The sequence below is a fragment of the Rhizopus microsporus genome (genome assembly GCF_002708625.1).
Source record: "Rhizopus microsporus ATCC 52813 unplaced genomic scaffold scaffold_6, whole genome shotgun sequence".
In the NCBI taxonomy this organism is placed as follows: Eukaryota; Fungi; Mucoromycota; class Mucoromycetes; order Mucorales; family Rhizopodaceae; genus Rhizopus; species Rhizopus microsporus.
In genome coordinates this window covers 110072-134014 of record NW_019671921.1, presented here as the reverse complement: position 1 = coordinate 134014, position 23943 = coordinate 110072, and the positions used below count along the sequence as shown (strand labels likewise).

General features: G+C 38.1%; 11 protein-coding genes across 11 annotated transcripts; 5 read left to right on the top strand and 6 right to left on the bottom strand.

Annotated features, from left to right (window-relative positions):
* Positions 1-95: 95 nt before the first annotated feature.
* On the top strand, positions 96-696 carry RHIMIDRAFT_250569 (protein transporter; the record flags this gene model as incomplete). The annotated part of the gene is made up of 4 exons (XM_023610733.1): positions 96-98; positions 152-239; positions 289-443; positions 508-696. 4 exons carry the CDS (start codon positions 96-98, stop codon positions 694-696), a joined length of 435 nt encoding a protein of 144 aa, XP_023467063.1.
* A 146-nt stretch (positions 697-842) lies between these two features.
* Positions 843-1851, bottom strand: RHIMIDRAFT_236427 (synaptobrevin domain-containing protein; the record flags this gene model as incomplete). Its single annotated transcript, XM_023608550.1, has 7 exons — positions 843-895; positions 950-992; positions 1045-1101; positions 1152-1346; positions 1405-1600; positions 1652-1715; positions 1770-1851. The coding sequence occupies 7 exons, from the start codon at positions 1849-1851 to the stop codon at positions 843-845; spliced, it is 690 nt and encodes a 229-aa protein (XP_023467062.1).
* A 1305-nt stretch (positions 1852-3156) lies between these two features.
* On the top strand, positions 3157-4200 carry RHIMIDRAFT_119037 (uncharacterized protein). The gene is made up of 3 exons (XM_023605379.1): positions 3157-3234; positions 3294-3371; positions 3431-4200. Exons 1-3 carry the CDS (start codon positions 3204-3206, stop codon positions 3952-3954), a joined length of 633 nt encoding a protein of 210 aa, XP_023467061.1. The 5' UTR covers positions 3157-3203; the 3' UTR covers positions 3955-4200.
* Positions 4201-4241: 41 nt separating this feature from the next.
* On the top strand, positions 4242-5604 carry RHIMIDRAFT_236425 (ankyrin; the record flags this gene model as incomplete). Its single annotated transcript, XM_023608549.1, has 3 exons — positions 4242-4314; positions 4396-4543; positions 4599-5604. 3 exons carry the CDS (start codon positions 4242-4244, stop codon positions 5602-5604), a joined length of 1227 nt encoding a protein of 408 aa, XP_023467060.1.
* A 45-nt stretch (positions 5605-5649) lies between these two features.
* RHIMIDRAFT_119019 (uncharacterized protein) lies at positions 5650-7073 on the bottom strand. The gene is made up of 6 exons (XM_023605378.1): positions 7052-7073; positions 6775-6984; positions 6558-6721; positions 6238-6467; positions 6125-6190; positions 5650-6061 (listed from the first exon to the last, which is right to left on the bottom strand). Coding segments are annotated over exons 1-6 (1038 nt in total). The 5' UTR covers positions 7053-7073; the 3' UTR covers positions 5650-5694.
* Positions 7074-7097: 24 nt separating this feature from the next.
* RHIMIDRAFT_279123 (uncharacterized protein) lies at positions 7098-8735 on the bottom strand. Its single transcript, XM_023612817.1, has 6 exons — positions 8154-8735; positions 7887-8093; positions 7783-7792; positions 7585-7732; positions 7445-7536; positions 7098-7394 (listed from the first exon to the last, which is right to left on the bottom strand). Exons 1-6 carry the CDS (start codon positions 8448-8450, stop codon positions 7153-7155), a joined length of 996 nt encoding a protein of 331 aa, XP_023467058.1. The 5' UTR covers positions 8451-8735; the 3' UTR covers positions 7098-7152.
* A 1129-nt stretch (positions 8736-9864) lies between these two features.
* Positions 9865-11636, top strand: RHIMIDRAFT_287329 (succinate-semialdehyde dehydrogenase-like protein; the record flags this gene model as incomplete). The annotated part of the gene is made up of 6 exons (XM_023613461.1): positions 9865-9909; positions 9962-10049; positions 10117-10491; positions 10547-10785; positions 10834-10957; positions 11017-11636. The coding sequence occupies 6 exons, from the start codon at positions 9865-9867 to the stop codon at positions 11634-11636; spliced, it is 1491 nt and encodes a 496-aa protein (XP_023467057.1).
* A 51-nt stretch (positions 11637-11687) lies between these two features.
* RHIMIDRAFT_118960 (uncharacterized protein) lies at positions 11688-18052 on the bottom strand. Its single transcript, XM_023605377.1, has 11 exons — positions 17817-18052; positions 17655-17761; positions 17546-17587; positions 17403-17488; positions 17051-17355; positions 13193-17001; positions 12880-13125; positions 12771-12814; positions 12648-12714; positions 12458-12594; positions 11688-12403 (listed from the first exon to the last, which is right to left on the bottom strand). Exons 1-11 carry the CDS (start codon positions 17926-17928, stop codon positions 11743-11745), a joined length of 5616 nt encoding a protein of 1871 aa, XP_023467056.1. The 5' UTR covers positions 17929-18052; the 3' UTR covers positions 11688-11742.
* Positions 18053-18734: 682 nt separating this feature from the next.
* On the bottom strand, positions 18735-19468 carry RHIMIDRAFT_118945 (uncharacterized protein). The gene is made up of 3 exons (XM_023605376.1): positions 19320-19468; positions 19075-19259; positions 18735-19027 (listed from the first exon to the last, which is right to left on the bottom strand). The coding sequence occupies exons 1-3, from the start codon at positions 19323-19325 to the stop codon at positions 18799-18801; spliced, it is 420 nt and encodes a 139-aa protein (XP_023467055.1). The 5' UTR covers positions 19326-19468; the 3' UTR covers positions 18735-18798.
* Positions 19277-21282, bottom strand: RHIMIDRAFT_279108 (kinase-like protein). Its single transcript, XM_023612816.1, has 7 exons — positions 21192-21282; positions 20889-21144; positions 20709-20831; positions 20531-20658; positions 20383-20471; positions 20218-20331; positions 19277-20161 (listed from the first exon to the last, which is right to left on the bottom strand). The coding sequence occupies exons 1-7, from the start codon at positions 21232-21234 to the stop codon at positions 19613-19615; spliced, it is 1302 nt and encodes a 433-aa protein (XP_023467054.1). The 5' UTR covers positions 21235-21282; the 3' UTR covers positions 19277-19612.
* Positions 21283-21492: 210 nt separating this feature from the next.
* RHIMIDRAFT_250560 (HBS1-like protein) lies at positions 21493-22325 on the top strand (the record flags this gene model as incomplete). Its single annotated transcript, XM_023610732.1, has 4 exons — positions 21493-21688; positions 21752-21842; positions 21894-22251; positions 22305-22325. 4 exons carry the CDS (start codon positions 21493-21495, stop codon positions 22323-22325), a joined length of 666 nt encoding a protein of 221 aa, XP_023467053.1.
* Positions 22326-23943: the final 1618 nt, after the last annotated feature.

Below are 23943 nucleotides of genomic sequence, written 5' to 3'. Positions count from 1 at the left end.
GACTTTTTCCCTATTAAAAAATTTAAAGCAAGGCGGGCCTTGCCACTAAAATTTTCCTTTGTTTTTTTCTTCCTCTCTTGACATATTTATAAAGAATGGTAAGACTGAATAAAATGAGTCAACTAGCTCTCTTTCTCATGGTTCATAATAGTCTGCTCGTATTATTGCACAAATTGTTGTTTCATTAGGATCCGTAGTAACAAGAGCATTTATTGCTGCATACAAACAAGCTGCTGCGAGTAAAGTATTATGAATATATACATATTCTTTTATTAACACACACTTTAGATGCTAAACATGGTGCTGGTGCAGCAGGTGGTGCAAGAACAGGCACAAAGGAAGCAGTTCTTGATGCTTTAACTCGTAAAACGGGTATGTCAATGGAAGAAGCATGTCAAATTTTAAATGTGACAAAAGAAGCTGATATTTCGAAGCTTACAAAGGTAATGACACAAGAAGAAAATAAGAGAAAGAAAAAAAGAAGCTTGGACTAATGATGAATACTAGAATTATGAACATTTGTTCAATGTCAATGATCCAACAAAGGGAGGTTCGTTTTATCTTCAATCCAAGGTAGTTCGAGCAAAAGAGAGATTTGAACTAGAAAAAGCACAAGAATTGAAGGCAAAAGCAACTGAAGAAGCAGCGGAAGCGGCAGCAAAGGAAGCACAATCAAGAACCCCTCCACCTTCATAATGATAGACTATATATATATAAATATTATAATACATCCACCCCACCTACCCACACACACAACTATATACATATGTACACCCACTCTTTTTGTAATTTAGAATTTGAAAGAATTAAAGGATATTTAAAGTTTATTTCATGAATTTATATTAAGCAGAAGGAGGAGGAGGAGTTGATGGAGAAGCTCTGCACGATTGAAAGGCTAAAAAAAAGAGAGATTGAATATTGTATTTATCATTTAATAACAATTCCTTACTCGGGAATCCGCAAATGGATGTTGCAGTGAAGTAAGCAATCAGCTGTTATAAATCAATGAGTGACAAGCATTCTATAAGCGTTTCTTGTACTTACAAAGCAGACAACAATAATCAACATGACAATCTTTGTATTCTTCCACCACATTGCACGCTAAATATAGTGTTTACGTCAATGGTCACAAAGTTTCTTTTTATGTATACCTTGAGCTGAGTGCTTCTTTTCTTGAAAGCAAATGCTTGCTGATTCAAATTATCTGTCTTGTCGACCAATAACTCAATACGCTCACCTCTTTCCAATACTCTTTCAATATTATGAACCATGACATCTTTTACTTGTTCAATTTCTCCATGAACTTGCTTCAATCGATCTGCACTTGGGTTACTTGAATAGTATTCCTGAGGTTAATGAGTATACACGTATGACACCTCCCTCTCTTCAAACTTTTTTTTTTACCATTTGCTTTTCGATAACACGAGAAAACTCATTTAAACCATAAGGAGGAGCCTCAAGCGCCCTATTCTTACCATAGGTTGATAAAAACTTTTCCTTCAAGTCTTGCAGGAATATAAAAGGAATACGACGGCCAAAGGAATCGTCTGCCATACACATGTAAGTAATGCCGTCTTCACAAATATAATGAAACAAGTATCTATTATCTATATAAGACAGTCGCCCTATCGTGCTTTATATATAAGATTACCTGTCATAGACATAAGTAAGCTTTGAGTTGTTGGGTGGAATCTTTTCAAGAATAGCTTGAGTGACTAAATTTAAGAGTATGAGTTAATCAAAAAGACTGGTTTATACTTATTTCTAACCAGTAGCAAAGTTTCCACTGCTGTTCATGTGCTCAGAAAGTATGACTGAGCCTCTAGCAACTAGACCATATATAAGAGACATGTATAAATTACTATATAGAAAAAAAGGGATAAAACACAAAAAAAAAGCATTCAAACCAAATTTGGGTATCTTAATCACAGCTCTGGCTCCCTGCGACGTCAACCAATCCAAGATAAGGTTGCCTTTCACAGCAGCTTGGTCAGGTATTTCAATCTAATATGGGCAGCTGTGTGTCGGTGGGATTGGGGCGAATTCGAATATCTTAAGCGACCATGTTTAATGATAGAGGCTAAAGTGGCGATTTTATCTTTCTTGATACTCTTCCTCCGCCAAAATTTGGCTCATTGATTTGTCCTGGCTTAATCAACAAAAAACCCCAATCCTTAGCCACTTTGTTAAATCTTTGTCGTCGACATACCGATGCGTCTCCCTTGGGCTTCGTCGCATCTCCTTTGAACAATGTGTCATTTCATACTAGGTGTGCATGGTTCTGTAGCATCCGTATCACCCACAGATAACGCCTGCACCATCTTATTTCAGGCTGCTTTTGTGAACTCGAGCTGTCACTTTTTTGTTATGTCGACTAAAGGTAGCTTGTCAGAAAGTTTCTTGTATGACCAAGTTACCATTTTCGTCACAGTAGCTACCAGGGGCTGGGTGAAAGTATCAAGTTTGTGTATTTAAATTTCCAAGATCAGCTCGTTTTGGTAGAAAAAGAAATAAAAGTAACATGAATAAGCGTAATATATGTCAAGACGCTCTTAATCATTGTGTGAAATGAAAGTATAATAAAAAAAATTCCTTTATAAGCTTGACTGGTGTTTATGCAACTTTCATTTTTCCCTTATAAAGAATAGTTGTAGTTTGTAAAACCATTGAAAGTATAATCTGCAGAGTGATTCATAGTAGGTCAGCTTTGCAACAATTTGATATGAAAACACTATCCATCTTTCTTGAATTTATATATGCATGCTTTATTTGTATTACAAGAGACTTGTTTTTTTTTTTTTGCCAAATGTTATCACCGCGTTCAGTAGCAACTATCTTTTTGAAGCTTATAAAAGTGAATGTAAAATACCAAATTGCTCGTTAGATGGATATTTTCTTGTATAGAGTTGGGGACACTATGTTAGCCCAAGGAGTCTTTTTTTAAAATGTTTAAATGCTCTATGATAAATAAATGCCATTATGAAATGTTTGTGTAATTCATCCTATTAAGCAGCACCTAGTGGGAAGTGTCTTGAGCATTGATTCTCAGCCAGCTGAAGACTAGATGGTTCGGAGACATGAACTGGAAAGGTATAAGAGTTGTGAAACACTTTAACCAAATAGAAAAATAGTGCGTAAAAAACCTTATTTTAGCCCTTTTTTTTCTTTTTCTTTTTCTCTTCAATCTATTTTCATACAAAAAGATGGCATACGGTGAAGCTGATTCTTATCAAGGTAAGTTGTTCATGTAGAGTATATACGTGAAAGAGATTGTAACCATTATCCGTGATCAGGAGGCCAAGATTTCTATCCTAAGCCCGATGTCTCCCAAGTCTCTCGCTTGGCAAAGCAACACGCTCAATATGATGATGGTAAAATATTACAAGTATGCTCTATTCATCTTAATAACGCATTTCTTCTCGGCCCACAGATGATGATGATGATGAAAACGGTGTCTTTTCTCAAGCTCTTCACAACGTGATTGGACGCGATGATGCCAAAAAGGAACTCGACGAGGACACAGCAAATCACGCTGCTAATGCTCATAACCAAATTTATAACGAAAATAACGGTCAACCTGCCCAGGAGCACTCTTCTCGTGACCTTGGCTCAGCCGCTGCTATGCAAGCCTTCAAGATGTTCTCTGGCGGTGGCAGTGGCGGTGGAGGAAGTGGCGAGTTGATCGCTATGGCTATGGGTGAAGCTCAAAAGCTCTTCAAGTCTCAAGGTCAAGGTGGAGGAGGAGCTAACCAAGCTGAAATGCTCCAGACTGCTGCTATGGTTGCTATGCAACTCTTAATGACACAACAAAAGGGCAGCAGTGGTAGCGGAGGTGGTAACCTAGGCGCTGTCATGGGTGTCTTGCAGAGTCTTGGTGGAGGTGGAGGTGGAAAGAAGCAAGAAAGTGGTGGAGTCTCTGGCACTATCAGTAATGTCCTTGGCGGACTTTTTTAATACCTTTAATCTTGTGGTGTAACCATTTAAAATGAAGTTTTTTTTTTTTAAAAAAAAGTGATGCTTAATAAACAAATGCTTAAAGTGTAATGAAAATCATACAAAGAGACAAAAACAAAAAAGAATAATAGAGTCTAAGAAATGATTTCCTATTTTCCTATTCGGTCAATTTCACCTCGTCTTGGCTATTTCTCTCCGCTCAGCCCCCCTTTTGAATGATATTTATGTATTTTTGTATTTTTGTTTCTCCCTTTTTTTTTCTTCTTGTATTCTATAATTTTTATAAAATGTATGAAGGAAAGAAAGATAAAAAGGACTATTCATTAGGCTTACATGGTGCTTGCATGAATGGCAATGTTGGTAAATGTCAATAGAATTACCCACTTTATCATACTTTACTCAACCTGAGACCCTTTTTTGGATTATAAATACTATTCACAGGCTTAGTAAAGTTTGCTCTTGACCATGGAGCACCTATTGACTCCGTTGTGAATGGATATATGCCACTCCAATTAGCTTGTATCAGTGATAACCATGTCGCTGTTGTCCAATATTTAATCGATAGAGGAGCTGATGTCAACGCACAAAAGTAATGAAAAACAACTAAAAAAAGCGCACAGCAAACATTTAACCTTTATACTTAGGTGGTCAAAGAAACACAGCGCTGATAAGTCTCAAGCAGTAGCTGGAGCTACAGGTTCAACCGCTTTACATGTCGCTTGTGCTAATGGTTGTACGAAAATCGTAGATTTGCTTCTAAGAAACGGTGCCAAAATTGATGTAAAGGACAAATATGGGTCAAGACCAATAGATGTTGCAGCAGCCAAGAATCACGTGGAAATAGTCAAATTACTAGAAACTTTTGGAGCCATGCAGGCCATGATGCAAGGGATACAAGAGGCAAACAACAAGATCAATAATAGAAAACCAGAATTACCCGGACGTCATTCAATAGATAATGCATACATGTCAAGAGCAGAAAGGCTACGTAGACCTAGTTTGCCTTCTGTTTTTGAATCGCAAAAATTGGATATACCAGACATCTCAACTTTACCACCACCAAGACACAGCATCAACACAAGTAGACCGACAGCAGAGGAACTGCAGCGTGCAGGAGATTGGTACAGTTACGGTGTTGTCAATCACTATGACGACGAAAATTACCTTCAGTCACTAGAGAGACGAACTTATGGAATCAACGGTGAGGGCAACCGAAGTTCACTAGATACCGTCAGACCCAGTCTTGATAATGTGCCTTCACTGATACGATGCAGTTCTGATGGTTTACGTACAACTGCCTTAAAGAATGCAATGGCAGCAAACAATGTACAGGATGAAGATGCGGATGAGGCTGAACCTCGTCCGTCATTTTACGAGGAACAAAGGCCTGAGATTACACCACCTAGGAAAAAAAGTTGGTGGAGTGGCAGTGACAATAGTGTGCGTAAATCAATGGATGAAGGTAACCATAGGACCAGTCTTGATTTTAGACCTAGTCTCGATGGATTGTCACAGTTAGCCAAAAGAAGTATGGAAGGATTATCACGCAAGAGTGTTGACGTGGATGATCATGTATATATAGATCGAAAGAATACAAGAACCGGCTTTCTTTCCAAATGGTGGTCTCCAACAAATAGCAACAGGAAGTAATTTTGTTTGTTTTTATTTGTTGATATTATATATATACCCCCTCTTTTCTGAACTCTGTATATAAAATAAATAAAAAGGGGCTTCTTCTCTTTATGCAGTAGGTTGTGACTTATCAAACCAAAGCTTGACTGACTTGTCCTGGTCAATAGAGCCAGAGGCAATAATGTTCATGGTGGGATGGCATGCGATACCAAGTACGACATCCGAGTGTCCTTCGAGTTTTTGTACAATTTCCTTTGTTTGCAAATTCCAAATATATATATTGTGATCTTCACTTCCACTCACAATCCACTTTCCGCCTGTCACACTAAAACTGGCAAATATACAATATTTAGTATTTTCATGTCCTCGATAAGTCTTTAAGCATTTCCCAGTATGATAATTCCATAATCGCAAAGTACTATCTAAAGTGGATGCAAGGATATATTTGCCATTGGGTGAAAATTTAACAAAAGATCTGTCCTTTGTTTAGTTTCTTCTTTGTTTTGCATGTCGATTTCTTTAAATAGTTCAAACTTACACAGGTGGATTATCATCATCTACTAATGTCTTTAAGCATTGACCACTCGCTGTATCCCAGATACGACTAGATAATGATAAATACTCTGGCAATAAACTATCAAACATACTTACATCAAACCGTCATGACTGCAACTGACGATCATGGTACCGTCTCTATTAAAGTGTACTGCAGATACAGGATCTGAATGGGCTGGTAATGTCTTCATACATTTTCCTTTTTTAACATCCCAAATCTTGATACTTTCATCAAATGAGCCCGAAACGATGAGGTTAGATTGAGGATTGTAATTGACACAAAACACATAGTTTGTATGTCCCCTTAAAACTTTGACAGTGTCACGCTATAATAAGTATGTATATGCGTTAATTCATAATCGAGGGGTTTCATTTCTTTTCTTTTCTTTTCTTTTCTTTTTTTTTTTTTTACTTACGGTAGCAAGACTCCATATACGGATTGTTCTATCATCAGAAGCTGAACATAAATTTTGAGAATCGGAAGACCAGGCAACATCAGAGATACCCTGTGTATGTCCTTCTAGAGTAGCCTCATACTTTCCATCCAATGCATGCCAGATTTTAATAGTTTTGTCAGCAGCTAAAATGTGATCCTGTTTAAGATAACTCTATGAAACTTGCATATGTACTTACAGCAACTAGCTAACCATTTGCCGTCAGGAGAGAATTTGACACTAGATACAGACATACGATGACCTACCAGAGAGTACTTTAACTCATACTGTGGTTTACGTTGCTCCTGTTTTGGCTTTTGGTCTGCCTCATGTTTTTTTTCGGCAGGAAGCTGTTGTGTTGTCTCTGTTGAAGCAGAGTCTTCTTCTCTTGGTCGTTTTTCAGCTTCCACTAATAGAATTAAGTGTCATTAATGAATAAGAAAAGGTAATTTAAAAGAGACATTAGATAAACTTACTTTTATTAGGGTTATTAAATATATATGTGTGAGTAAAAAAAAAAAAAAAAAAAAAAAAAAAAACAAAAAATGCAGTAAAAAAGAAATTTGCCGTGACTGCTTTATCGAGATCCAGATTCATATTTACTTTTCTCAAACTTCAACACTTGTGAAATGCGATATTTATCACAACCACTGTTGAATTTAGTAATCACGGAGGATTGAGCGTTTTCAACCAAAACACTTGAATTAGAACTAATGATTGATTCCGAGTCTTGCTTATCTGTGATCGTTATTTGAGTTGTTCCTTCATCCTCTGGCTTTATTTTGAATTGTCTGATTAGCAAGTAACTAGTGAATATCCCTTTATTAAAAAAATGATTAGCTGTATTATGATTTAGCATTTAAGCTTACAGTCAAAGCAGTATAGATCTGCTGAAAGCCCACCGGCGGTTCTGGTAGCTATTAAGATTCCAATAATGATGTTTGACACGATAACACCAACTCTAACACGAATAAGCTTCAAATGTAATGAGTCGTATTTTGACACTTACGAATAAAGAATACCATTTGAGATTAATGATTTATACAAGCTGTTACCAAACTTTCGGTAATGACCAAATATAACAGCCAAGAATGCGAGAGATAGAAAGCCATTGCTTGCTATGTCCAAGAATAACTTGACCAAAGCTGGCCATTCAACTAGCAAAAAACTCAGTTTAGATTTTCTACAGGATTAGGCTGGTACGTACGATTATTCAGCTAAAGTAAAAAAAAAAAAAAAAAAAAAAAAAAAAAAAAAAAAAAAAAAAAAAAAAGTTAATAAAGAAAACATGAACAATAAGATGTAACTTACAACGCAATTGCCAATAATGTCCTTGTAAGTGGGTACTTTTCCATAAGTAGCGTAAAAAAAGATGAGCGCGATATAGCCAAGATTGATAAGCGAGCCCAGGATGAGCAATAGAATAGAGCGATCATAACAAATGTAAGCCTTGTACAGCAAAATGGTTTGAATGGCACATCCTTCCAGATTAACTACTATAATAGCTATCCAAAACCTCTGTCATGAAAAAATAAATAATCAGAATAGTAAATACAAGGACGCGGTTCTTCAACTTACAGTAATACAGTCGACTGGTGTAAAAGGATTTAAGGCACTGCATAAGATAGTAACGAAGCATGCTAATGTTTCAAAAAAGAGAAGATAGTGAAGCCATTTTCGTTTTCTCCAAACCATTTCTGCAGCTGTCATTACTTGCCAAATGGTACAGCTTAAACACATCCCAAGGTAAGCAATGGTAAAAGTCGATAGCCTAAGATAAGATTGTGTAGGTTCGTTCAAGTCATCATAAGTTACATTAAAGGGGTTCATAGCTTCAAGCGTTACATTGGATGAATGTTCAAAGTTTATATCCATTGTATAAGAAAAAAGAATAGCAGACGATAAAGAAAGTCAAAAAATCATTCAAAACATCCTTACTATTTATACTAAATCATCTCATAACATAAAGGACCCTCCTCCCTCCCTTTCTTGTTCTCACCTTTCCGTATCGTCTACAGCTTTAATTGTCCTATTTTACAGTTTAATTCAGACAAATGGCTCACAATCCTTGAACTTATCTATCCTTCTTTATCCTTTCTCTATTCTTCAGGAACATTAATATAATAACCAAAGTCTGATAGCATAGTAAAATAAAATATGCATGAAGATCATTTGTTTGTCCGCTAAAAATGGAAATTTGAACCTTTTTTTTTTTGTAAGGCAAAGGACCGAGGCGTATATACACTTGACTATAACAGTTTGACTAATTTTCTATGCGCACATAAAAATCACGGTATGATAGACTCTGAGATCACTGTGATCAGCTAGTAATCAGTCTTTTCATTGCAATAGACACATTTATTCCTTACATCTATTCAATTCTATATTCAATGCAGCTCATAAAAGCAAGTATACAGTATAACCATTGAGCGCAATAATAAAAGCCGCACAGACGAAATCAAAAGGACTGTAATGGAGACAAAAAAAACTCCCCTTTTGGGGATCAAGGGTAACAAAAAGTGTAAAGGAATTAAAAGACGAACAAGGTTAAAGATTAACTGATATCATTGAGTCAATAAGTAAACGTTCACCCAGAGAGTTGGCTTCCTAGAGAAAGCAGCGGTATTGAGGCTGCTCTATTTCAGAGGGAATGGAGCAGATAATCGTTCAATAAAACTGCCAAAAGTCAGCATATCTTGAGGAAACTTGAGGGCTCATAGGAAGCTTATTGAGAAGAAACGACAGAGGATTCAAGATGAAGAATGGAAGGCAGCAGCTGCTAATGTATCTGACGATATTCAATGACGTGGCTGGGTAAGGATACAAGTAAGATAACTAGAACATTGTCGTGGTTTCCCTCTAGACAGCCAGCCAAGGCACTAACAAATACAACGACTACACTCTTGATGGATCATGGGTATCCATAGAATTGAATCAATTGCTAATTTGCAATAATACACTGAGAGGAGCTTTGATCCGTAGCCATTCATTCGATGTTGTCCAAACTTCACAGGTTTGACTGTATCAATCAATCAATCAAAAAAAGGCAAGGGAAAAAATAAAGCGCGTTACAAATTTTGACTAAAACTTTGACTGCCCGACACTTCACACGAACCAAAATAAATTTGATATAAAATGCAGATTGATAAGTCTTTCTTCAGGTTTTCAAGCCCTTTTTTTTTTTTTTTTTTTCTTCTTCTTGTTTTCAATGATTAGAGCTGCTGTACAGACTACGTATCTTAAAGCTTGTTTAAATCCTAGTCGTCAACCTATTATTAAAAAGTTCAACATGTCTGCTATGAGGTCTATTGTCACTACAGTTGATGTTCCAAAGGTAAATTATTTTATATACAGCATATGTCATAACTAAACACTCTTTCTTTTAGCTCAAGGACCCAAGCCTACTGAAACACACTGCGTTTATTAATAATGAATGGACCAATAAAGATGTATCCGAGACCTTTTCTGTATTGGGTAAGTAAAGTAGCGTGATGATACTCACAGGCATCGCTCATTCTCTCTATCATGTACATGTATATAGATCCTGCTACTGATAAAGAAATTGGAAAGCTACCAGATATGGGCGCTAAAGAAACCCGTGAGGCTATTGAAGTGGCAGCAGAGGCCTTTAAATCATGGTCTACAACCACAGGCAAAGAACGACACGACCTTTTGTTAGCTTGGTATAGAACCATTATGGACAATCAAGAGGACCTTGCTACTATCTTGACATGGGAAAATGGCAAGACCTTGACAGAAGCAAAGGGTGAGGTTGCTTATGGTGCTTCCTTTTTCGAATGGTTTGCTGAAGAAGCTGTCCGTACTTATGGTACCGTCATTCCTTCACATATCCCTCATCAAAGATTTATTACAATCAAGCAACCCGTTGGTGTAGTTGGCGTAATCACCCCTTGGAGTAAGTGACATGAGCATTTGACGTCAACGTGAGATAACATTTTTTAAAAAAAAAGATTTCCCGATTGCCATGATCACACGTAAGGTAGGTGCTGCATTGGCTGCTGGTTGTACATGTGTCATCAAGCCTGGGGCAGAGACACCTTACTCAGCTTTGGCATTATGTGAGCTTGCTCGACGTGTGGGTATCCCCGCTGGTGTAGTCAATGTGATTCCTACACACAAGCACGTATCAGATGTCGGAAAAGAGCTGTGTACAAACCCTACCGTCCGAAAGATCTCTTTTACTGGTTCTGTAAGTTTGGTTAAACATGCTGGCGCCCGTGTCTAACGATGTTCATAGACTGCTGTTGGTAAACTTTTGATGGCCCAATCAGCCAATACAATGAAGAAGGTCTCTATGGAACTTGGTGGAAATGCTGCATTCATCATCTTTGATGATGCTGATATTCAAGCAGCCATTGATGGTAAACTAAATAGAATGACAACAAGAGAGAGAGGGAGAGATCTAATATTTGAATTGTAGCTGTGATAGCATGCAAATTTAGAGGTACAGGACAGACATGCGTATCTGCCAATCGTATCTACGTACAAAATGGTATCTACAAGGAATTTTCTACCCGTCTTGCTGAAAAAGTGAGTCAGTTCAAAGTTGGACACGGATTCCACTCGGAGACAACTCATGGTCCATTGATTAACGACAAAAGCATTGAAAAAGTCAAGACACATGTTGAAGATGCTGTCAATAAGGGAGCTAATATCTTGACGGGCGGTAAGCATCTCGGTGGCTGCTTTTTTGAGCCTACAGTCTTGGCCAACATGAAGAAACATATGACAATTCATTCTGAGGAGACATTTGGCCCTGTTGCTGCCTTGTTTGGATTTGATAGTGAGGATGAAGTGATTTCCTTGGCCAATGATACATCCTTTGGATTAGCCAGTTACTTCTTCTCTCGTGATGTAGGACGTTGCTGGAGAGTGGCTGAACGTTTAGAATCTGGTATGGTTGGTGTCAATACTGGTATTATTTCTAATTGTTACGCTCCATTTGGTGGCGTCAAAGAGAGTGGTCTTGGTCGAGAAGGCTCACAGTACGGTATTGACGACTATACTCACATAAAGTACATCAACATGGGTGGTATTTAAATAGCAAAATAAAATTGTGTACATATCAAAAATCTTTACATTAAATACCAATTGATTTATTTTAATCATTGTTGCATTATAAAAAGTCTACTCTATAGATATATATTTAACCCTTGATCATTGAAGATAAAAAGAGAGACTTGATAATCTTGGGCAACTCCTTATTTTCGGTACAGATATGAGCATGACTACCCAAGGCTTTCTTGAGCTGCTCTGCTTGATCTTGAAGACTACCAATAAAGATCATCTGGGCTGTAACTCTGTCATCCGATTTCAGAATCCTTGCAATGTCGTTAGGATGAATATTGTACTGAGCAATGTTTGCATCAGATAAAACAACTACAAAATAATCATCTGCCTCTTCAGCCACTATTTCCTTCATCGAATGTGAGGCTGCTCCTAATGTATTGTCACCACTCAGACAGTACTGTGAGTGTGCTTTCATCTTGCTAATAACTTCAAATTCATCCTTTTCAGTCTTGGGGTATTTGCCTGGAACAACGAATTCAATATTTGCCCCATCCCCACTGTGACCAACAATTTTGTACGCAAACTTGTGTTCAAATCCTCGAAAGGATTCCATGAGCATAAGAGCGACTTCTAAAGATCTTTCTAAACGGCGGTCATGGCTATTGAACCGATACATGCTTGCAGACAAGTCAAACACAAAGTTCATTCGTTTAGGCTTTTCTTGGAATAATCCAAGTTCAGGGTCATCCTCTCCTCTCTTCTTATAGATTGCTCTTTCGCCTGTAAGACCTTCGACACTAGAGTACAAACATTAATTAACTACTCTTCAGCATTTAACTTTTTTTGTTTACATTTTTCTGTCATCCAAGTCCCCAGATGATTGATTCTTTAACCATACTCGTTCATGCTGCTTAGCTTCAACTCCTTCTAGAATTACACGAAGCTCACGAACTTCTCGTCGGATGTTATCCATATATTGATTGAATTGCTACAAAGGAAAAAGTTAACAAAAGGGAGGAAAAAAGGGACTAGAGCACATACTTGAAAGTCGGCTTGTGTCATGTCAAGTTTAGCCAGTCTCTTCTCCATGGCTTGTTCATGCCTTTCACTACACACAAAAGGGTTAGTGATTATGTCTTTTAGTTGCTATTGGGGGCTGCATACCGTTGCGCTTCACTAATTTCTTGAGGTTCACTATCTGCAGTTCTCTATAAAATATATAAAAAGTTTAGCTACATTGTTAAAACAATGCCTCGGTCGTTCGTATATTTACCAGCTTGAGATTTTCCAAGTCCTCAAAACTGGCTTCTTGACGTCCATCTTCGTTCATGTTGACACCAGAACCAGAACCTCCGCCGCTAGAACCATCTCCACCAGAGCCTCCAGAACCGCCACTTCCACCACCTCCAGATCCACCTTCACCTTGACCACCGCCAGATCCCTTGCCTTTTCCATTTGATTCGCCATCTTCTCCCTGTTCAGCTTCTATTTTTTCAAAAAGCTCGTTTAATTTCACATTCTAAAACGAAAAAAGACAACCGTTATTGTATGCGCTTTTTTTTTTTTTTTTTTCATCATCATCTTACGTCGTCTTTTGTTTCATAAATAACAGATAATGCTTGTTGATCCACACCGACCATTTGTTTCCAAGTCTGGGCAGCTTTGTATATGTCATTAGAATTGACTTGCCAGATACGAACCGTACCAGCGTTATCCAACGTCGCAAGGTTTCCATTGGGCAATTCACACATGGTCGCTGCTTGTCTCTCTACTTGGAATTGACTATAGATCCCGCCTTCTGATGATCCAATGATGGACAATGGGAACTTGATGCGCCAAATTTGACCTGAGGCAGGGTTCAAAAGATCCAACGTACTTTCAGCACGACCATCAGCAGGAGGTTCAATAATGGCCAACTGCTGAGTATGAGCAAGATACAAGGTAGACCCCTTGATGTGTACATTTGTCCTGGCTTCAGTTAACTGTTGCTGTTTAAAATACGCTAAAACGCGCACAACGCCGTCACTTTTCAGGAACTGAGATGCAGAGCAACCTTCGAGTATAGAGGCATACTTGTTTGGATTCGCTGCCTGTGCCACTCTTGCACCGGAAGAAAATTCACGTTCATAGATATGGCTTAATGTATCAACTGCATGTCCATTTTGGCCAAGCGATTGAATTGGCTCTATCACATTAGGGATACCGCCCTTGTCTGGATAAATGGCGTAAAGATTGGTATCTCGGCTACCTTTGGCGATCCAGAATGATGGTTCAATGACGTGTAATTGCTCAATGCGAGAAGGTAGGACAACTGTATGCTGTTTCGATGTGTTAAAGTCGAGAATAGCAATCGTGGCGCGATCTTGCTGATAGAAAACCAGAATACCAGAAGCAGATAGATTGGTACACATGATGGACTTTACAGGGTCTAAACCGCGAATAACAGCAGAGGCCACGGTCTTTTTGTTAAAATCACAGCAGAGTAGTTCATTATTAGAAGGGTTATGTAGGGCCAGGTACTTGACAGTGCCATTTTGAGCATTTCGAATGACAGCAATGCGAAGTCTGGGTGGTGCTCGTTGAAGTGGGAAGTACTCGTAAAGATCTAAGCTGTCGATCTTCTTGTGATTAGGGTTAACACGGTGAAGTGTAACGGGATTTGTAGTGACAATAAACAGAGTGCCATCATCCATTGCAGCGATATCTAAAGCTTCTCCACGCGTAGGAATATCAAATGTATAAAGCATTTCAGAGAAAACAGTTGAACGTCCTTCTTTACGCTCAAGGTCCTTCCAATTCTTGTCAATGCTAATATCCCAGCCGCCTCGGATAGCTATAGGCTCTGTCTCGAATTTGACTGCTGTTTGCTTAGCAGCAGAGGGCGCGCGTGTCCACTGTTCGCATAACGTAGGCTTACCGATTGAAATCACATCACCCAAGCGCATGGAAAAGTCAGACTCAAGTCCGATAGGGATACCGTGCTTTTCAAAGACTTCAATGACCAACTCCTTGGAGGTTTGATCGTATTGGTCAAAGTCAAACACGTTCTGAAGAATTTTTGAGATGCCTTCTTGTGGATAGTTTTGAAGATGAAGAACAATGTTGACCAGTTCACGCGTGGAATATGGGTAAGAGATAAGACCGTCGTCAGTTAGCTTTCTCAAGTCAGTAAAGGCGCTTGACAGCTTCATTAGCAAATCTTCAGAGACATCGGGTCCATAATTCTTTAGTAAAAACATTTCAGAGTTCATATCGGGATTATCAACAGCATGACAGCTAAATACATCACCAATTTCACGGTAAAAGTCATTTCCTAAGAATGGATAACCTGGTCGGTTGGCAAGGACGAGCATGCGGAAATTAGGATGGATCATGATATAATTATCATCTTCCTGAATATCCGTTTCTTTGGAAATAATGCGTCGACCATCACCCAACACCATTTGGCCATCTTCCACTAAGCTCTTGAGAACAGCAGTAACGTAAGTAGGTGCCTTATCTGCTTCATCAACCACCAAGATGGTACCATCTCTAACAGCTTTTACAAGGGCAGAGTCTTCATAGGTTAAGACACCATTGGCAATAGCAGGCGTTGTAGTCAAGCTCTGAACCGTACTGTCACGGTGAAGTTGGATATATTCACGGGGGAGCTGTAGTAATTGCAAAAAGTAATCAGCCAGCTTATTCTTGCCAACACCTTGATTACCGATGAGCAAAAGATGATCGCCCAATTGATAATCTTTAAGCATCTCACGGAGAATCTCGGTGTGAGCAGGATTTTCGTGAAATACAACATTGGGAATCAGCATTGGATCACCACCTTTGAAGACAGGTTCAACGACATTGCCAATACGAATTTGCTCTGGTGTCTCCCTAGTGGGCAACACTTCAATCTTGAGTTCTTCAGTAGTTGTCTTTGGAGGATAGATGCCATTAGCTGTCAAGAGATTGTGAAGGGCTTCACGGGCAACGCTAGGCATAAACCGAGACAGTGCAGCTTTATTGATAGCGGTATACAAGCTTTCGTTTTCAAAATAAGATAATCGGCGGCAGATACGAATGAGTTGACGCGTAGATAAGGCACTAGAAAGCATGCGCACAGTGTCGTCCGTATCGCGACGAAGACGTCGTGCAAAGGTCAAGAGCTGCCTCAACTTGTCTTCATCTACACCAGGCGATAGGGCGCTCAGTACCTCTTGTTCTTCATTAGAAGGAAGAGAATCAACAACGATAGAGTGAAACATGGAGAGAATTTCAGAACTTAACCAAGATCCAGCCTTTGCATCGCCTTGTCCACTCGCTTTAGCCAGAGCAATGATGCGGAAAGATGGATGAATTGGGATTAATTTCTTTGCTTCTAATTCTTCCAGAGATAGCTTCTTTATCAATTTTTCGTATCTATGAGCATTAATAAGACGCGTGCCATCAGGTAATTGAGTCTCACGATCGCTGCAAAGTCGTTGTAAGGTATTTAGTGTACCATAAGAAAGAGCCTCAATACCGTCCAGGATTGCCAAGCGACCGTGAATGGCAGCTTCAACAAGAAGAGAGTTTTCCCAAATAGTGTCACCTCTTTCTGTAGTAGATCGACGCTGTAGAAGGTCTCGTGAAGACATATCACGGTAGAGTGGAATGTAATCAATTGTATAACCGAGTCGACGAGCAAATTGTCTAACAAGCGCTGATTTACCAACACCTTTCTGTGTACCTAGCAGGCAAATGTCTCTATTGCCAGCGTGGACAAGAACCATCGAAGACAGGATTTCACGATGATAAGGTGTTTCAATGTAGAATTCGGCATGACTGAAGGAAGAAGGGCCACAATGAATGGGCAGGGCGACGGCAGGATGGTTTGAGGAAGCAAAGGTAGCGAGGGCCTTGTGTACATGATGATAACCATCTACAGAAATTCTCGTCATTGTGGGCGCTGGCTCAACATTTACAACAGTGAAACCCGAGGGTGTCTGTCTTGCTTCCATGTGTGCTTCAACTATAGCAGATTTAATATTAAATCGTCTATAAGCAGATTCTATCACGCTTAGTTGCTCCAAATCGCACGTAGGCAACAGAGGATAAGGGTATAACAAATCTAAGAGAAATCTAGGATGGAGCTGAGGAATAAGAGATAATAAGCTAGCCAAGGTCTCTACTGTCATTGGAAATTCTGGCACTTCGACTTCACGAGCACTGTTCTTGTCGTTATTCTGTACTCCCAAGACTAAACTGACTGATACCAATCGTTCAATGAGCTCTCTGGGCACTTTACTATTATTGATGAGCCTAAGCATCTGATTGACCTGTGTACTGAATTCGGGAGCTCTAATATCTCTGCTCTGAAATCGAGATCTGAGTGGTGGATCAAGAGGATAGCCGACGTAAGGAGGAACAGGAAGCCCTTTTAAAAGAGATCAATACAATTTTCCCCAAGCGTTATTGATAGTTACCTAATGCAAATACCAAAAATCGAGGGCTAACCTTTTCAAATTTGGTATTTTTATTATCTACCAAATCTTTTGTTGTTAGGAAACGTCCATCATCTAATGCCATTTCTCTATTTTCTAGTAAATTGTTTAAAATAGGCAAGACGTTGCGCTCTGCTTTTTCAATGCCATCCAAGACTAAGATTCTACCATGAATTGCTGCCCTAACCGCTGCTTGATCTACATAAAATGATGTACTATTTTGAAGTTCTCTTCTTTGCTTTAAATCTGCATCTGTTACGTCTTTGGATAATGCCACATATTCAATTCTATAAGCAATCAATAATCAATCTAAGAACAACCTATTCTCATTTACTCTCTTTGTGTCATTTCTGCATATTTAATGACAAGATTGCGTCGTAATGGCCCTGGTGGGCCTAACAAAAAGATATCTTGTCCAAGCTAATAAAAAGATAGGGTCAATTCCACTATTCAGTTGTTACCATTGGCTTTGAATACCTTGTCTTTTTGCATGATCCATCTCAAATGCCTCAAGATATCCTAATAGATTGTTTTTGTCAGTTATAAAAAAAAAAAAATGTGCATAAATCCAAATAGAAAGCAGTACCTGAGCTCCCTCATAGAAAGGTCCTTGTAATTCAGGGACTAATTCAGGATTTGTTGGAGGGTAAACTTCCATTACAACATCACCAATGCGAACTGACTTAATACCAACTGTGTGATTTTTTTATTATTATTTATATAGTTGTCTAAGTCTAAAATATGTTACCCTCATGAATTAGATCTTCTTCTTCAGAATCAGACCAGCCAGCTCGTGAAGGATCTAACGTTGCTCCAAGTTGCTTTAGACGTCTTTTCGCTTGCTTATGCTTTGGAGGCATTTTAATATAAAATGAAAAAGAAGAAGAGTAATATAGCACTGAATAGTCCCCAGTTTTATCCTTTTTGCATATTATCAATTCTATATTGAAAAATACCGCTTACAAATAAATTTTCACATGGTTCTTCCAAAGAAAAAAAAATGGTAGAACACCGATCAAGAGCACTTGATTCCTTCAACAAAGCCTGTATCTTTTCTTGTCGACACATTCATTTACCTATGACAACCTTATGATTCCTTACTGAAATAAGAGCACTGAGATCAAAGCTATCTCTTATGACGTCTATTGATCTAAATAAAAACATTTTGCAGCTTCCATCCTTCTTTTGGACTCTGTTCTTGAGAATTATTAGGCTCTACCATTCTTCCGGTTAGTTGAAGAGTAATATATTATCATTCCTCTAAACATAAGCTATTTCTCCCGAGTTTAAAAGTACAATGTTGATATGATCCTTGTTCCTCCTTGCTCGTTTACTGTCATTCTGTTTGCCAGGCTCGTCCCTGTCTACTGTCGTTAGGTATTTAATTTCAGGTCTCATATCCACGGCGTTCTGCTTTATACTTTCATCTAATGTATGCAGAAATGGAGAGCATTGCGCTAAGCACAGAAAGACTATAAGCTCTTACAAATCGACCCTTCATAAATGATATTAATTATATTTCCCGGTTGATAATACATTAAAACAATGCTAAGTTAAAGTTAAGGTTTTACTATTACTTGATCCTATTGTATCTCTTACAGTGGCATTACATTCCCTCCCTCTTTCTGATCATTTAAATTAAAAGACATCTATGCAAATGACGTGTGCTCAATCGAAAGAATGACAATTCTAATAACATATTTATTAAGCATAAAGATGCCCTTTTATTTCTAATAGGGTGCATAAGGTGCAGGATGATACGTAGTAATTCGAAAGTCGTAGCTTCGATTCTCATCATCATCTTCATCCTCACTTTCACCATCTTCGTCCTCTTCTTCTAATTCTGTCACCTTTACATAATATGTTCCATCAGGTGCATCGGCTACCCAAGTGAACATGAAATTCTCTCCACTGGTAGCAATCTCTTTTCCTCGAAAATCATTCAAGACTTGTACCAATCTATTCAACGTCAAGATAGGTATATACTGCTTTTATTTTACAATTACCTGCCATCTCTAGAAGAATGAAGAGTAACGCGAATAGTAACATCGCTATCATGGGATACATCGGTTGCTACAAATTCGATAGGCGTACCAGCCCAATACCCTGAGTTTCGCGGTGGATAAGCAAAATATGATGTATCTGTGACAGCAATGGCTATCAGACAACAAAATAAGATCACGCTAAATAACTACAGAATAGTTAGCTTTTTTTTTAAAAAAAAAAAAAGAGTATACAAACATGAACTTACCTTCATGTTCAAATGAAATACAAAAAGAAAAGAAAATAAGGAGCTGCTCTTTTATATAAAGCCAAAGGTAGAAAACTTCATTTACCGTAAAGCACCTTTTTCTCCCTAGTTTCTTTTCTGTTACAGATTCTCCTTATAGGTGTGCAAAGCATAATCAAACTATATAAGAGTCAAGGAGAGTGAAGGGGGAGAAAGAGAGAGAAAAGAGAACAAGGAGATAAAAGTCGATAGTGATCGACAGTGCCTTCTATATGTCATTAAAGATATATTACAGATTTATTTTACAAAAGCGTCTACTTGTAACACTGTTCTACAGCAGACCAAGTAGGATGATGCATTATTTTGTGATGCTCGCTGGCAAATACATCATATACCGACGGTAGATTTTCTAGATAAATTTTGTGTACAGGCAAAAGACTTCCGTTGTCTGCGCCTGGGAAAGCAGGCTTGACCCAGGGCGGAGGTGGACCGACTGTCATGAGTTTTTCATCCAAAAATCCTTCATATTCATCAAACACGGTATAGTCAAAGGTTTTAAATTTCTCCTCAAGCAATTTCAAGTCTTGACTGTATCGTCGATCTTGCTGTAACTGTCCATAGCTCGCTCTTCTCTGGCACCGGTAGAGCCAACCAGCAACGCCATCTGGTGGTTGTAGGTCTGTATTTGTGACGACAGAATTAACTGTCTCTTCATCTTTATTTTCGGGTATATACAAAGGCAGACTCTGTTTAGTATCAATGTTGTACCAGTCAACAGGTTTGAAAAATGGATGAGACATGATCGACCTCCATCCAGAACTGACGCCATGTCCTAACCTTTTCTTTGCGTCTTTTTCCAAAAACTATATACATAAAACAGATTAGAATATATACATAAAGCCAGTGGAGCCATTCTTACGCTTTTAAGAGCTGATAGACAATCCAAAGAGACATTTGATGGAGGATATGGAATAGGACCATATACCACCTGTTTCTTTAGTTCTTCAATATTATTACAGTTTGACCATGGTCGCTAATATAGAAGGGTTATTTAAAGCAATCTAAAGGAAAGTGATGAATTTACCTTTCCATAAACACATTCGTAAAATGTAATACCAACACTCCACCAATCGACATCTTCATCGTAACCATTCCCTTTGAGCATTTCTGGAGCTATTGAATATAACAATAATGTAAGGGATGGACACAAACAAATAAACAACGCGGATTACCAAAATAAGCAGCCGTGCCAGACAAAGAAATCAAGGGTTTGCTTGAAGATATCTCGCAAGCAATATTAAAATCACTTAGATGAATGTGTCCTTCTTTATCCAGTAATATATTGTCTGGTTTGATATCCCTTTTTTTTCTAGTTAATGTAAGATTCACTTTAATGTTTATCTAGTTTACCTATGCACTATTCCTTGTGAATGCAAATACTTGACAGCACAAACCAGTTCTGATATCCAAAATCGAATTACTTGTTCATCGTGTTGTTTATGTGTAATATGAAATCTTAGATCTCCAGCTGTCCTTTAATGCAAAACAAAGAATGAATGATATAAACATCAATACTATGCTTTTGCTTACATCAGATCCATTGCCATATAGATTGAACTTGTGTCTTGAAACGCAAAGCGCATGTTACAAATCAGCGGATGATCCAGGCTTTCTAATATTTTTCTTTCTCGAATCACATTAAACACTGCGCCCATTTTTATGCATTTTTCTTTATTAATGACTTTTAATGCATACAGTCTCTTTCGTTGTGTATGCTGTACTTTATAGACTTTACAAAACCCCCCTTGTCCAATAGTCTTTATTATTTTGAACTGTGACATGTTGACTATTTACTGTCACTAAACGTACTACATATTATGTTTATAGAATTACCTTCTTGAGAATCATCGTTAGAGTTACTATAAATATTTCCCATTTCGAGCCGTCAAGTAGAAGAAATAAAGAAAGAGAGAGAGAAAAGAAAAAGAAATGAAAATAGGGAAAAGAAAACAAATAAACCGTATACATTTATATGTATACAAGACGCCTATCAACGGCCCTTATCACATGACCATATGTATATCTTTCTCCCTTATTGCTTTCTTTGGCAAGCACAGTGTTTCGCGTTTGCTAAAATCTAGTAAAGAAGAGCCAGTTGCCTGAATTGACAAGTTGGTACCATGGGCCGACATTGATGGAAGAGATCGATCGGTTTGAACCACCTACACGATTACTAGACAAACCACTGAGAATGCGAGTGACTGACTTTTTCAAGGGAGGCATTGGAAGTAGCGGAGGCGTATCTGTTGCAGGTCAAATTGAAGCTGGATCCGTGCAGATCGGAGAACAAGTCATGGTTGTACCAGGAAACGAAACTGGGTATATTAAATGTAAGTTTTGTTGGGGGAGAGGAAGAAAAGCTAAAGAATGTTTTCAAACATTGTAATACCTAGCATTACAAGTTGATGATGAGCCTACAACATGGGCTGTTGCAGGAGATTCAGTCATGATGACCTTGACTCATCTTGATATCCTAAATTTAAGGTAATGTACATGGATGCAGCAAAGGATAAACAAAGTACTGATAAATCTTAGCAACGGCTGCGTTCTCTGTACGCCATCAAATCCTGTCCCCATTACGAGCTCATTTGAGGCTCAAATTGTAGTGTTTGATGTGCGCGTTCCTCTAACACTTGGATACCAGGTTGTGCTTCATCTTGGTAGTTTGAATGAACCAGCTTCTCTTATTAAATTGGTGGAAGTATTGGATAAGTCAACAGGAGAAGTCGTCAAGAGGAACCCACGATGCCTGACAAAAGGAATGACGGCCAAGGTTCAAATCAAGCTGTCTCAACGAGCTATTCCGTTGGAAACATTCAAGGATAACAAACAATTGGGTCGTATCATGTTGCGCAAGGGCGGTGAAACTGTAGCAGCAGGCGTAGTTACGGAGGTAAACTATAGAATAGATTCATTTGCTAGAATGACTCATTACATGTTGTATAGATTTTATCCTTTGGATCATAGAGTATATAAAATAAACGTCATTATTATCACAAAGTGTACTACCATCAGCACCATTTAATGATGTAGTTTGGTGTAACGAGGTCAATGTGGTATGGAGCATTCTTTCTATGAGCCCCCCCCCCCTTAGTCGTATTACAGTGTTTCGCGTTTGAAAAATAAAAAAAATTGGTGTCACCAATAAAAAAGATCTTCAGTAAAACTTTCTTGTGCTGAATAGAATTTACTGTTAGGCAGTAAAATCTTCTTGAATCTATACATTCCCCATATTCAAAAAACACAAGAAAATGTTTTTATGACGAATCCAGCCTCGACAGTCTTTTGGTGTAACTTTATTGGATCCTTCTTCAAGAATCACATTCTTCCCAAGAGGTGTTTTACGTACTTCTCCCTTATTTTTTGAAATCGAGCATGTTTTCGACAATATACTCAGCGAATTGTCTACGCCGTTCAATTGATAGAGTGAAGAAAGGGAGCAGCTCATGAATATTATTGGATTCTATAAAGAGGCTGGAACTTCCCACATTTTAATACTCTTCAGTTAATTTTTAGTAAAACAACCTAAGTCGTTTCTTATTGGATTCACTTCGTTCCAATATCAAGTCTTTATATAACTGAATACTTTATATCTCTTCAGGATATGATACAATAATCACTTGCTGGTATATCTTTGTCTTTTTTTGTAAGATGGTTTTATTCAAGCTAAAAACTCATATATACAATAATGATATGCGGGAATGACGATAGAATGATGATAGAAATTAAAAATAAATAAAAAAAAAATCATAATAGCAATAGACATGCTCATTCCTAAGGATGGGTAAAGTACTTTCGAAGGCCAGGATAGTACTATCCATTTCCTACTTTTACAAACCCAAAGGAATCTTCTGTGGTAACCTCGTTATTATCAATAGCAGAGAGAGGAGGAGAATCGAGAATACTACCTTCAATTATAGTATCCGAACCGGCTTCCAACAGCTGAAGGTTGTAGTGTGGAAATATACTTTTCTTCTGTGCCTTTCTTGGAGGCGTATATCAAGTTTGGGATGATGGTTGTTGCATGGTACGAGGTGGAGATATCAGCCGTGAATCACTAAATTTGTTGCTAGTCGCGTTGTTACACTTATTTGCTTGGATAATCTTTGATTGGATGATATATGCAGAGTTGACAATACCATTTCTAAACTGGAAGAATGTTTTGAAGAATGTCAAGGACTTGTTCCATTTAGAAACATCCAGGCCCATTAAAGCATATCCTAACTTCAAATCTTTCGCTTGGCTCTTTGATATAGTATAGTTTGTTTGTTTGTTTTTTTTTCATTTTTCAGATTTAGGTGTTATCATTGTTTAAAAATGTATTTTTGAGGTGTACACTACGCGCACGAGGAAATCCACGAGAGAGTTAATGTTACAAGCACTACCTGTGATGTCGGCAACAAACCTTTTCAATGTGTAGCATCACGTTAAGCTTGATCAGAAACAAATATCTTTCCATGCTCCTTGATGTAGGATAAGGGTTTATCTTTTAAGGAGAAAGAAATAAAGTGTTATTTCTTTACTTATTTTATGTTGTCATTTGATCAACAAAGAGCCAAGGTCATTCTAGAGCAATTATGGTAGA

Bases quoted from the DNA above. Each gene is read 5' to 3' on its own strand.
- RHIMIDRAFT_119037 (XM_023605379.1), top strand. From the start codon at position 3,204: ATGGCATACGGTGAAGCTGATTCTTATCAAG. The intron at 3,235-3,293 runs GTAAGTTGTTCA...ATCCGTGATCAG, and splicing joins TGAAGCTGATTCTTATCAAG to GAGGCCAAGATTTCTATCCT. The intron at 3,372-3,430 runs GTAAAATATTAC...CTCGGCCCACAG, and splicing joins ACACGCTCAATATGATGATG to ATGATGATGATGATGAAAAC.
- RHIMIDRAFT_119019 (XM_023605378.1), bottom strand. The intron at 6,468-6,557 runs GTAAGTAAAAAA...TACTTATTATAG, and splicing joins GTATATGGAGTCTTGCTACC to CGTGACACTGTCAAAGTTTT. The intron at 6,191-6,237 runs GTAAGTATGTTT...ATCATTATCTAG, and splicing joins TGCAGTCATGACGGTTTGAT to TCGTATCTGGGATACAGCGA.
- RHIMIDRAFT_279123 (XM_023612817.1), bottom strand. From the start codon at position 8,450: ATGGATATAAACTTTGAACATTCATCCAATGTAACGCTTGAAGCTATG. The intron at 8,094-8,153 runs GTAAGTTGAAGA...TTTTCATGACAG, and splicing joins CACCAGTCGACTGTATTACT to AGGTTTTGGATAGCTATTAT. The intron at 7,395-7,444 runs GTAAGCTTAAAT...TTTTTAATAAAG, and splicing joins AGATCTATACTGCTTTGACT to GGATATTCACTAGTTACTTG.
- RHIMIDRAFT_118960 (XM_023605377.1), bottom strand. From the start codon at position 17,928: ATGCCTCCAAAGCATAAGCAAGCGAAAAGACGTCTAAAGCAACTTGGA. The intron at 17,489-17,545 runs GTATTCAAAGCC...TCTTTTTATTAG, and splicing joins GGATCATGCAAAAAGACAAG to CTTGGACAAGATATCTTTTT. The intron at 17,356-17,402 runs GTAAATGAGAAT...GATTGCTTATAG, and splicing joins GCAGAAATGACACAAAGAGA to AATTGAATATGTGGCATTAT.
- RHIMIDRAFT_118945 (XM_023605376.1), bottom strand. The intron at 19,028-19,074 runs GTAATTGTAAAA...GACGTTGAATAG, and splicing joins CATTCTTCTAGAGATGGCAG to ATTGGTACAAGTCTTGAATG.
- RHIMIDRAFT_279108 (XM_023612816.1), bottom strand. From the start codon at position 21,234: ATGGGAAATATTTATAGTAACTCTAACGATGATTCTCAAGAAG. The intron at 20,659-20,708 runs GTAAACTAGATA...TAGAAAAAAAAG, and splicing joins TCACAAGGAATAGTGCATAG to GGATATCAAACCAGACAATA. The intron at 20,332-20,382 runs GTAAATTCATCA...CTTCTATATTAG, and splicing joins ACGAATGTGTTTATGGAAAG to CGACCATGGTCAAACTGTAA.